At 31.6% G+C, this 13,423-nt stretch overlaps 1 protein-coding gene across 1 annotated transcript; it reads left to right on the plus strand.

Annotated features, from left to right (window-relative positions):
* The first annotated feature begins 391 nt into the window (after positions 1 to 391).
* On the plus strand, positions 392 to 1,459 carry LOC122589988 (secreted RxLR effector protein 161-like). The gene has a single exon (XM_043762322.1). It carries the CDS (start codon positions 668 to 670, stop codon positions 1,457 to 1,459), a length of 792 nt encoding a protein of 263 aa, XP_043618257.1. The 5' UTR covers positions 392 to 667.
* Positions 1,460 to 13,423: the final 11,964 nt, after the last annotated feature.

Here is a 13,423-nt window from a genome sequence, read left to right on the forward strand (position 1 = left end):
TTCCAAAGTAGTTGGAAGTAAATGGGTGTTCAAATTGAAACACGATATGCATGGAAACTTGCTTACTTATAAAGCTAGACTTGTAGCAAAAGGTTTCACTCAAACTCGAGGGGTCGACTATGATGAAACTTTTTCGCCCGTGGCAATGCTAAAGTCTATTAGGATATTATTTGCCATAGCCGCTCATTATGACTATGAGATATGGCAAATGGATGTCAAAACCGCTTTTCTAAATGGATATCTTGAGGAAGATGTCTATATGGATCAGCCTGAAGGTTTTGTCGATCCTAAACATCCTAATAAAGTATGCAAGTTAAAGAAATCAATCTATGGATTGAAACAAGCATCAAGAAGCTGGAATCGTCGTTTTGATGAAGAAGTCAAGAAATTTGGCTTCATCAAAAACGCTGATGAAGCTTGTGTGTATAAGAAGGCCAGTGGGAGCATCATTACCTTTCTAGTATTATATGTCGATGACATTCTTCTATTTGGAAATGATATTCCAACCTTGGAAGGTGTAAAAGCCTGGCTTGGAAGTTGCTTTTCCATTAAGGATCTTGGTGAAGCCGCCTATATTTTGGGAATAAGGATCTATAGGGATAGATCAAGGCGCTTAATAGGTTTGAATCAAAGTGCATACATAGATAAAATCTTGAAAAGGTTCAAGATGGAAAACTCTAAGAAAGGTTTAGTACCTATTCAAAGAGGAACTATATTGAGCACTTCTCAATCTCCTAGCTCAAAAGTTGAGCAAGAGAAAATGAATGGAATCCCATATGCATCTGCTATAGGATCCATCATGTATGCTATGATATGCACGAGACCGGACGTGTCATGCGCTTTGAGCATGACAAGTAGATACCAGCAAAATCCAGGAGATAGTCATTGGATGGCTGTCAAGAATATATTGAAATATCTTAGAAATACTAAAGATATGTTCTTAATATATGGATCTGGTGAGGAGGAGCTCGTTGTAAAGGGTTACACGGATGCGAGTTTCCAAACTGATCGAGATGATTCTCGATCACAATCGGGGTACATCTTCATTCTAAATGGAGGAGCTGTTTCTTGGAAAAGCTCGAAGCAAGATGTGGTTGCATTGTCCACTACAGAGTCAGAATACATCGCCGCCTCTTTGGCAGCACAAGAGGCTGCATGGTTGAAGAAATTCATTGCCGATCTAGGGGTTGTTCCTTCCATTCAAGAACCCCTAGAAATCCTTTGTGATAACGAGGGCGCAATTGCTCAAATCAAAGAACCTCGTGCGCATCAAAAGACTAGACACATTGAGCGGAGATTCAACTACATAAGGGATGAAGTTGAAAAGGGAAAGATATGTATTCGCAAAGTTCACACCGATCAAAATATTGCGGACCCACTCACGAAGCTCCTTGAAAGGCCTAAGCATGAAAGTCATACTTGTGCCATGGGACTTCGATATTCTAGTGATTGGATTTGATCTATTTTATGTATTTAGATATCGGAACGTTTGTATTTGTTAACACTTTTATATGAATATTGGTATTATGCATTTAAAGTGTGTTATGTTCCATTTTTTTTGCATGTTTAAATCCATGAATAAATTAGTTATTCTAAATGTCCGTAGTCGATCATATTTGTGGGAACAAATATGAATGTAAGACTGTTATGAACTTGGATTGGTAGATGTTCAAAAGGTTTTCAATATAGAGCAATGTGTTGCTGCCAAGGTTCATAGATATTTGTGGGATACAAATATTGGACTGACCTGCACTCAAGCATTACTACATGGAATCTTTGTGATTGATCATAAGTAATCTTGATTTAAAAGGCGAATATCATTGTGTCCTCAGACCTGAGATACATATTGGGTCTTGATATTCACTGAATATTACACTTTGACTTGGTTCTTTGCTGTTCTGAAACATGGCAGTACATAAGGCTAAGCTCAGGTATGATATAAGGTGATTGTGAAAGACGTATGTAGTCGAAATGGGATTTGTCCCTCTTATTCGTTGAGAGTTAGATGTCTAAGGCCTGTTACAAAGTTAAATCAATAGAGAATGATCACTCTATGTCTCTAGGATTTAACATGACATCTGTGACAAAAGGAAAAATGATCGATTCACCTAAATCATTTCAAGTAGAGACTTGAAGGGGATGATGTTATTGAATGGCACTACGTCACACGTATTAGGGGTAGCAAACCGTTGTTAGGCGGTATTTGCTATTTGCGTCAATATTCTATGAATCTTGTGCAAGTGGGAGACTGTTGGAATTTCGGATGCCCAAGACACATATTAAATTGACGTGGCTAGTATGTGATGATCCAAGTCAGGTCATACCCAATAACAAGTTAGACAAACACTTATGATATGTATTTATATGATATGATCTTTAAATAAATATCAATACTTGAAGCATTTAGGAAATGGGTTTCTAAATAAATGCACTTGAGAAATATAAGTAAATTATATGGATAATTTATTTTGAGAAATATGTGAATGTGTTTATTTGGCAAAATAAACACTTATGTGTGTTATGTATAATACATAATATGTTACATAAGGTATATAACATGTTATAATACATTTATATATATTGTATAAAAGGAAAATGCAAGTGGATTTTGAGTTGGTGAGACCCATGTGGTCTCACCTTGTGGCCAGCCAACCCCACCCAAAAATGCACATGCATTTGCTTGTTTTACATAACCCACTAGCTACATTGGAAACACACAATTGTTACATGCATTTGCTATAGTGTTCTCTCAACTCTCAAGTGCAAAAACTCTCTCTTTTTCTTCTCTTGATTTTGGCACAAACAAGGCAAAAGGAGAAAGTTTTTTTAAGTCTAAATCCTAGCATATTTGGGTGTTTGTTGGAGACTTGGGGTATGCAAGCTTGAGGTACTTCTATCTTGAAGACTTGGCCTTTCTAGGAACATCATCTTCTTCATATCAACCTTCTCATAAGCTTGGAAGAAGGTAGTCTTCTAAACACCCTATGGTTGTTATTTTGATTGTATGACATTCATATACATGGATCCTTATTGTTTGGGGTTTTCTTTTATATGTTAAAATTTGATTTTAACTACATATAACATAATGAAAGGTTCATTTCTTCCGCTGCGTTTTTCATGTTTATAAGGAAAATATGACTTTGATAAAACCCAAAAGACCCAACACAAGGAACAATATACAGCCGTAAAAATTATAACTCCCCTGCCGGCTATGCCAAGTGATAGCCTAAAACGATCCCCAAGATTTAGCCGAAGTGCAAGCCTGTCAATAGTCCTGGCCATCGGCAATACTCCCAAGATAAACCGTATGATCTGATGAGCGAGCTGCAAGATAAACTAGATATTAGTACGAAAAATTCAAGTTCCATTTTTGTTATCTAATAACTATTCAAATATAAGTATGTAAGAATGGATTTATATACATACCACAAAAGATATGGCAAGTGAATCCGATATAGAATCTCTATCTAGACTCAATAGGTAGATAGACTCTACATGTCCCACAAACATCAAATAAGCTAAGCTCGCGGTCATAAAATAAAACGTGGTACTTGCTCCGTAGCTTCAAAATGAAAACATGAATTGAGAATTAATTTATAACACCAGCCAAATAATATAATATATATATATATATATATATATATATATATATATATAGATAAGTTCAATTTTAAAGAAAAAATGTACCTTCAAAACTTTTTTTTTTTCTTTTCCGAATGATAGTTAGATTTTATTTAAAGAAATGCTATAGTAACTAGCTAATACAAGAAAACACAAGTTTCCATTGGGAACAAAGATCAAAAGCTCTAATCATGACTAAAACGAGACACCGACAATGATGATAACCACTAAAATAAAAAAGGAGATAAAAAAACTATATTTATCTTACATGTATAGAACAACTTTCCAATATGATTCCTTTTTGACCAAGGAAGGGTAGAGCTCTAGCAAATAGGGGTGTCCTGCATAAGCATATGCGGAAAATCCGAATGTCTTGGACAATCCAGACATATGAACAAAAGATGTCGCGCCAGGTGTGTGGGCCTTCACCGAAAAAATCCATAATAGGGACATAACACCAACTACAGTCAATCCAACACCACAACCTAGATAAAAAACCAAAACAAAAAAAAAAAAAAAAACTTTTCAAAAGATTCAATATAAGATTTTTATAAGGTTTCATATTAAAAAATAACTTAAGTATTCATTAAATTGTAAACTCACCTGTCAATATCCAATCTAAGTCACTGAAATCCTTGACAAGCGCTACTATAAATGTCACTATAAGAAACATAATAACTGCGAATAAACCATAACTGATGCCATGTTCCCCAAAACGTATGATCACCGAATGTGAGTATGGGTATGGCTCAAGTAAATCGCGTTGGATTATAACAGACTCTACGCATGATGCCTGTAATCAAATATAATGAAACTTAATTTAAAAACCAAAGAAAAATAAATACTTTGGATTACACATACACAACGGATTACACAATAAAGTATCTATAATGCACTTAAAGACCAAAACAATGAGTTCAATAAACATTTTTTAAACATTTTTTAAAGGTGGCTGCTTGGCTTGTGTGAGGTCGATCAACACAACAGAAGTAATAACTAATAAGTAGACTGGTGCCGGCAGTGACGGATCGGATCCAGGATACAAAATCACATATGTCTAAATTAGTTGAGACGGTCTTGCCAAACTAAACCATTGGTTAACCATCGGGTAGGGTCAAAAAGGGTCCTAAATCAAATCCTAGTTTGTAGTTTATAACGTTTTAAGATATACTTAAAGGTTTATACCAAAAATTATAAGCATGTCTCAACTCTCAAATCTATGTTTTAGGAGTTTTTTACAACACTTGTATAAAAGAGTTGTATATATAATTAATTAAACTATATTTTATAAAATATTATTTAAAAAAGTTCTGTATTACAATAATAATAACTTTTATAAAATTCTATAACTTAGATTATATTTATTTAGTCCATGTCAAATCTAAGATTACAAACTTGGTATAGTAAATAACATTAAAAAAGTTAATAAGGTAATTAAAAAAATACAGTATATAACTATCATCATCCAAAAAAAAGAAAAAGTTGACTAAAAAAACCTCATGTTGAACAGTACAAGTATTAGATGCATACAACAATGTTTTAAATACCGGTATTTTGGTCGTACCGGTCCAGTATCCGATACCGGTATTACCGGTATACCGGCCGGTACGTACCGGTACGGTAATTTAATTTTTTATTTTTATAAAAATACTACAAAACTTGTTATAAGTTAACGAAAATAATCAAAATATAAGATCAATCCATTAAAAAATAATACCAAATAAGTATTTAATAACAAAATATAAGTTTAAAGTTTACAAATAACAAAATATAACATTAAAGTATCATAAAATAATTTTTTAAAAATTTAAAAAAAAAATCCAAAATACCGGTATTACCATTTCGGAAAATACCAGAAATACCGGCCGGTATTAAATAGTGAAAATACCGAACAAAATACCGGGATAATTGTACCGGGGTATCACCCAGTATTTGATATTCCGGGTAATACCGGCCGGTATGTACCGGTATTTAAAACACTGGCAAACAGTTGTTTACTTATTTTTCTTAAAACAACTCATTATTACTAAACAATGTATAATATGTATCACCAAATTAAACCGTACAAGTATTAGATGCATGTTTTTTATTACCCCGCCTTTTCTTTCTAGTTCCCTCTTTCTTCTTCCCCACATTCATTTTTCATGACCTTTCCTTTCTAAATCCTGATCTTTCTTTCTCTGCAACTCATTCTCTAAAATACTCTTTCATTTCTCACGCAAATTCTTCATTTTAATCAATTTACCCAGGTCCACAAGCTTATTCAAAATATGTCCATAATATTTTTTGCTAATGATTATTAAAAATATTTCTTATATAACCTAGGTCCATGGACCTACTTAAGATATAAGTAGATCCGCCCTTGGGTGCCGGTGGCAAATGGCAATCAACCTAGTTACGATATCTTAATCAATTGTTAAAAGTTTACTAACGGGCATATTAGAAAAAAGATAAGGCCAATAACAATTACTTACGTAGGCCAATAAGAACTCCACGATCTGCCAAAAGATAGATAACATAAACAAAGTTAGAATATATATATATACATAATAAATCTTAAAACTTAAAAATATAAGTCTTAGTTAAACTTACTATGAACATATATCGTCCTATGTTACCATATGCGACATCGCCAAGGTCAGCATACGTCGTTACTTGTTGGTTAATTGTCATACAGTATTTTAGCAACTGCGCGGTATAATAAGTGAGTATGGCAAATATAGCCAACATCACAAGACCAAACCAGCCTCCTTGTCTAAGCGCGTATGGCATTGTATATATGGGGACTCCACAGAACACATGGATCCCTGCAACATGGGAAAAAAACAGTATAGAGTAGGCTGAGTTTTTAACCAAATATGGTGTTTAAAATAAGTGTTTACTAAATAAGAATAACCGTAAAAGTAAAGCCAATAGTGATATATTTTGTGTCATCTTGACTTTCTAAGGGGGAAGAAAATGGTAAAAGCAACACCAAAATTTATCAAAGTGTCACATTATCATTACACAATAAAAGTTCTCCAACTTATTTCACCTCAATTTTCTCTAAATTTTACCAAAATTGTGGCATTATTTTCACCAAACTTCTTTAATTTCTACTTCATTTTTTTTTATTCAATTTGTCAACTTTCACCAAACTTCTGCTAAAATTGTTATACAGTTTATTTTAAGAGTAATATGGAGTATTAAGTTGACAAATATTTTATAAACACATGCAATATATGAGGTAGTTCAATTATTAAATGTAGATCAAGAAAAGAGAAAATGCATTCATGATTTGATTAGTGTGCCAAATCCCCAAATTACTAAAGTACTTGCCGCACTTCTTGGGAAAGAAGTGGTCTCAAGATTATAGGTGAAAAATGTTTGTAAATCTACACTTGCTCCCATGTTAAACTAAATTAGAGAGTAAATTCGTAAAATATGCTTTTTCTATTTATTTTTTGTTTTCATAAATATGCTTGTTTTTAATTTATTTTTCAAACTATTCTTTTAATTAGAAAATATATAAGTAATATTAAGAAAAATTATAGTTCTCTTCTCTCGTTTTTCCTTCTTCATTTTTTCCATATATCTTTATCCTTCGCTTCCCCCCTTCAATATAAAACAATATATAAATACCTTTAGAGAAGACGAGATGCGTACTTGCGCAATGCGGTGACGGTGACGACAACGGGTGGTGCTAGTGGCGGTGGTGGTAACGACGTGGTTATTAATCTAAAAGTAATTGACGTATATGATAGTGTAGTTATTTTATGGTTAAGAAATGTATCTTTTGTAAATAACTTTATTAAGAATATTATAGAGATTAGATGAAATGTTTAAATTAATTAATAAAAGAGATAAATAGTTCGGATAAATGGGTGTAAAATAATTTAGAGATATATTATGTAAATTTAGTGTGTGACTTTGAAATGTGTTAAAAATTAAAGGTATTTTGGATATTTTAAAAGTAGAGAGTTGAAAAGAGGGTAATTAAATTGTTTATTAATATAGTATAAATATAAATTAACTAATATGCATGAAATTTTAAATGTTTGACTTTATTTAGTAAGTTGACAATTATAATAATACTAATAAGTGTGTCATTATAAATTAGTTTTTAAAAGGCTTCTATCATAACTTTTTCAAAAACCTTAATAGTAATACTAGTGGATTTTTTTTTTCTTTCATAAAATATATAACACTTTTAATATATAACACTTTTCCTCATGAAAGATGTAAAAAAGTTTCATGCTGATTTTGGCACTCAAGTGTCTAATAATATGTTTCAGCTAGGTTGAATGAATGAATTGGTAATGCTTAAAAATGTTATGAGAAATAAACAATCCAAATAAGTTGAAAAAACAAATTTAATCCAAAAACTAATCCTACTTCCTACAGTTTGTTATTTGGTAAAAACAAGTTTTGAAATACAAAATGAAAACAAACATATTTGTTTCCATTAAATGAAAAAGAAGTTGGGAATTTAAGAAGAAAAGATAAAAAAAAGAGAAACTTTTATTTCCCAATATTTATTTTTGAATTTTGAACTAAAGTATAATTTGAAGAACAAATCTAAAATACGAGTAAACACATATATGACCATATTCAAACTCTATGAATATTTAATAGTTGAAATTCGAAAATTTTAATTTATGAACCCCCACCCCTTTTTGCAAAAAAAAGTTTTGACGGCATATACTATGATTTGTAGATATTTGTTACCATTCATGACGAGCCTCGAATTGGGCAATGTAGGACCAGTATGACTCGCAGGGGGAGAAAGGCCTCTACTCTGGGCCTGGACCGGGCCCTGCTCAGGATCCTGGCTTGGTGGCACTGAAACGGCTTGACGCTTTTCATCGACTAATCGAGCCCTCGCTACTCTGGAGTCGGCAGCAACACTAGCAATGATCCATATAAAGAGAGAAAACATGTTATTATTCGTATAAGAAGGAAACAGACATCAAAGTTTATATTGAAGTACGTACCTCCTGCGTTGGCGGAACCTACTTTCTTCCTCCATTCTTCTCAAGACCTGTACAAACACTTGTATCTATTACATTGTTTTTTTAAAAATCACTAGTAAAGTAGTAAGTATAAGATATTTTTTTCGAAACTTATTACTATATTGAACTCAAATAAATACTTTAAATTAGAATTTAAAAAAAAAAAAAAAAAAACAGAGTCGTTATGTGAAACAATTACAAACCTGTTGCTTATTGCCAGCTGCTTCTTCAGTTAATTAGTACACCATACACAAATATATGAAGTTAAAAAATAGCAGTGCATACAGCAAAATAGGTAATGCTACAACCACAGTACGTTATCCAGATTACATTTTCTATCAAATTCATTTTCATTTACAATACCACATACTGGTAAATTATTTTCTCATATTTTCTTTTCTTAGTCAAACTAGTCAACGGATCACCAACTTTAATTTTCATAATGTTATAGCAATTTTTTTTTTCAAATCTTCTGTAAATTAAAATCTTATGGAAGTAAAGAAATCAAAATTAATGGGAATTCTGGATTTGCGTTGCATCTGTTCTAAAACTAATTTCACTATCATGTGTGTGTATGTGTGTGTTCTCGAAAAAATTCGCATCAATATACACGCATAAATGGGGGAGAAAAAGTATCTAATGATTGACTTATTGACTGAAGTAACAAGATATTAAATAAACAATCATAATCAAACACCTGTATATATAGTGAAATTGTTACATTCATTTACGTTGTGTGTACTAGCTAGTATGTGTAATCGATCAGAATAAGTTATATTATACTTATGATTTATACTTACAGAGAGGGAAAAAAAAAAGGACCTAAAATCGAGGAAAAAAAATCTGTAGTTATATGAAGATATGTATAGATATAGGTATAGATATAGATATAGATATGAATGTTATACCTGTGATAGATTAAGTAGCGAGCGAGATGATTGTTGTTAATTCAGAGACTTAAAAAAGAATTAAGAATGTATCTATATATGTAAGAATTATGTATGCCTAAATATAAGGATGATATATGTATGCATATATATATATATATATATATATGTATTTAAAGAGATCGAAGAGAGTAGTGAAAGAAAGAATTCAAGAATCAAGATGTTAGAGAGTGAAATTGGACGTTACGCAACTCACGTGATTATGTAATGACAAAAGAGTACGGACTGAAGGCGATTTTCTCCTACAAAGAGTGTGGCCCATTTTACAAACGACGCCGTTCGGACAGTTTTGGTTGTGGATGTGCACACATATGTGAAATTTTTTGATTTTTGAATTTATTCATACCTAAAATGGTATAAGTTTGTAGTTTTTTTTCCAGACTAGCGTAATAGGAAAACTTATTTACCAAACTAGTATAGTTTTAATAATATTTACTATTTTAGTATAAAACATAATTAAACATTATATTTATATTTATTAAATATAATAAATAAAGATATGTTAGTATACAACTTTTAAACATTAAATTAGGTGGGTTGGTCAGGGGTATTTTTTAAATCTATTATGTGGGTCTCGAAGGTGAGTTTTCCCCAATGTCTCGGGTACGAATTTTGGGTTTCTCATCTCAAGGTATTTTCCATAAGGAGGGGGTTGGAGTTCCAACAATTCGTTGGTTAAAATTGTCTTCAGCACGTCTGAATCGAAGCTAACTTTATAAAAAAAATGTCGATAAATATACAAAAAATCACTAACAAAGAAATAGTAAAATATAATGGTATTTCTATTGAAACAATAGAATAAATGATAAATCAAATGCGGATCGTCTAATCAATGGAAGAGACATTTCTAGAGAGGATGTCATCCCATTGAGAATAACATCTCTGATTAACTACCAAGTAATTGCTTTTAGCTTTAGCTATTATCCTATTTATCTCAGATTATTAAACTAATTGGCGTATAATAATATCAAATTAGATCGATATTATAGAGCATAAATTTTTAGTGTTTGAGACATACTTGATCGATTTGTATTCACGTGTCATCGTAAATGCCGATATTTTTGTCTTTATACTAACATATCTTTATTTATTATATTTAATAGATATAAATATAATGTTTAATTATGTTTTATATTAAAATGGTAAATATTATTGAAACTATACTAGTTTGATAAATAAGTTTTACCACTATACTATTTTGGAAAAAAACTCTACAAGTTTGTATTTAGAATCGTATTACTTTGATTTATTATGCACTTAATTCGACTTTAGTAGTTGAGTTAATTGTTATCATATATCAAAAGTGACTTGAACTTGTAAATAAATTTTCGTCCCAATTAACTAGAACTTTAGAGTTTAAAACTTTTCTTTGATGAAATTCGTACGTTGGATTAGTCTTGTTTTTTCTACATAATACAGTGCAAAAGACATGCAAAAAAGCTGGAGAATTTATCTTTGAGTGAAATGACTCTTTATACTAAATTGAATGTCATGAACTAATAATTACCCATTTACTAAATAAAAATTCCACAAATTTCTCTCAGTTCGTGCATATACTAAAATGTTGGATACTTTATCTATAAGCGAAATGCCCTATACCACAGGTTCAAGTTGACAACTATCGCTTACCATTTTTTTAGACCTCTCATGTATTGTTTTTCTACTTGTAGCAGCACTAACACCATCAAGAAAAACATTGGTCAACACTCGTCTTCTTACCACAGTAAATGTAATGCTAATATACTGGTAAAACAATTATTAAGTTATAAAAAGAAACAAGTGATTATTACTCGTATTACTTTTTCTGATGTCTATTTTAATATACTTAGAACATTCATATGACCATAGTTAAAACTTGAAAGTCTGAAGATTTATACATTATTATAAATTTTCACTTGTGATACGCGTAGGTTGCACGGACTATCTTACTTCTAGTCGATCGATCACTTGCAAAAGATCTACAACGGATTGATCTAACGGAAAAATAACTCATGATTGCCCAGATCAACCTGGCTTTAAAGAACCTTTTAAGGGTTTTCAGTACATATGTAATGTACATAAACATTAAGCATAATATCCATATCCAGTTAAACAAGAATTTAACTAAAAAAACTTATCTAATCCAAACTCCAACAACATAAAAACATGAAGACAACAAACATAAACCTGTAAATTTATCTATTTTACGTACCCGAAATATTTATCCAACTCATATTATATGGATGCTTCTTATTTTTGTTTGAATTGCATATTTGTCAAACTTATGCTAACCTGAATGTTGATTTGTCAAGACTGTAAAGACAACAAACATAAACCTGCATGTGAGACTTTAGTGATACTCACTTGATTTACCAAAGATAAATAAATATCGCAATAGCTCATTTTTTGTGGACAACATTAGGTATATTTGTGCCACCTTAATTAGCTAGTTTTAGGACCTGCCGGTCAAACAGTTAGTTATAAACAATTTCGAATCATGACTTTATATAAGGTTTTTATCATCTAAGGTAATACATTTTAAAAAATGGTAAATGGGTGGGAATTGTTATAAGAATTTTGTTTTTCGTTTTTGGCGAAAAACCAAAAACGCTGCAGGCCTTAAACGCACATTTTAGTATTTCAGTTCTGATCTGACCAAGGCACGAGAGTAAAAAGAAAATGTAACGTATGTGCAGCGTACCATTGTAGCATTAGTCAAGCATATAACTATATATGTAGTGGATCGAGATTACCATGTTCGTGTAACATGAGAAAAAACTTTTAATTTATTTTTACCTAGCTTTTTAGTCAGTGGAAATTTTATTTGTACTATGGATCACAAATCGATCAGCTATAATAAACCGTTACATGTAAATTGTAGTTATATAATACGTAATTACATACATGATACAAACATGAACATTTCAAACTTCATATAAGAAGAGTTAGATTAGTTGGTTACATATGATAAGGGTAGTCTTTAACTATTTTTTTTTGGCTAGGATATGCGTGAATCATCCGTATACATATTATTCAGTATCCAAATCGGTTTCTCCGTACCGAACTGGTACCGAAACCGATTTCATCCCAAAATCAAATCCGATATCGATACTGAATTCCTTTCTGTACCGATTCGGTTTCGATTTTTTCGCTCTATTCCTAGTAAGAATTGATTTGAACCAAAAAAATCTAACATGTGACAATGTAGGACCAACAGTGTACGTATTAATTCATTTTGATTCAACTAATAATACGAAGTAATAATACATATATATAAATTGACATTAATATTAATTAATAGTTTAGCAAACACCCTGTTTTATTAGCTCTCGCGATTAGTCCCAGACTCCCACCACACATACACACCGTAATCAAACATCGTTTCTCTTTTAACTCTTGTCACAACCACCACTAAAAAAAAGTATTGCCCACCATTACTTGAAATAACAATGATTAACGTCAAACTCCAACTATATCGTATAAACGTCAAACTACGAGGAATACATATACAATCCCTATATATTGTTGTATATAGTTTAAATTTGTCTGTGGAATCCTTTTTTGTAGACAGTGATTTTTCTATGTGCTATATTAAAATGTATTCCAAATGGCTGTCAAAAAAAAGGGGTGAGATGAAATACAATTCCGTGGCAAAAAACCAAAAAGGCTGCATGCCTTAAACGCACATTTTTGCATTTCAGTTCTGATCTGACCAAGGCACGAGATCGAGGAAAAAGAAAATGTAGCGTATGTGAAGCGTACCATTGTAGCATTAGTCAAGCATTTTACCATATATGTAGTGGATCGAGATTACCATGTTCGTGTAACACGAGAAAAACATTATTTTATTCTTACCTTTTTAGTCACCTAAACATAAAATTTTAT

This window comes from Erigeron canadensis, chromosome 1, assembly GCF_010389155.1.
Source record: "Erigeron canadensis isolate Cc75 chromosome 1, C_canadensis_v1, whole genome shotgun sequence".
Classification (NCBI taxonomy): Eukaryota; Viridiplantae; Streptophyta; class Magnoliopsida; order Asterales; family Asteraceae; genus Erigeron; species Erigeron canadensis.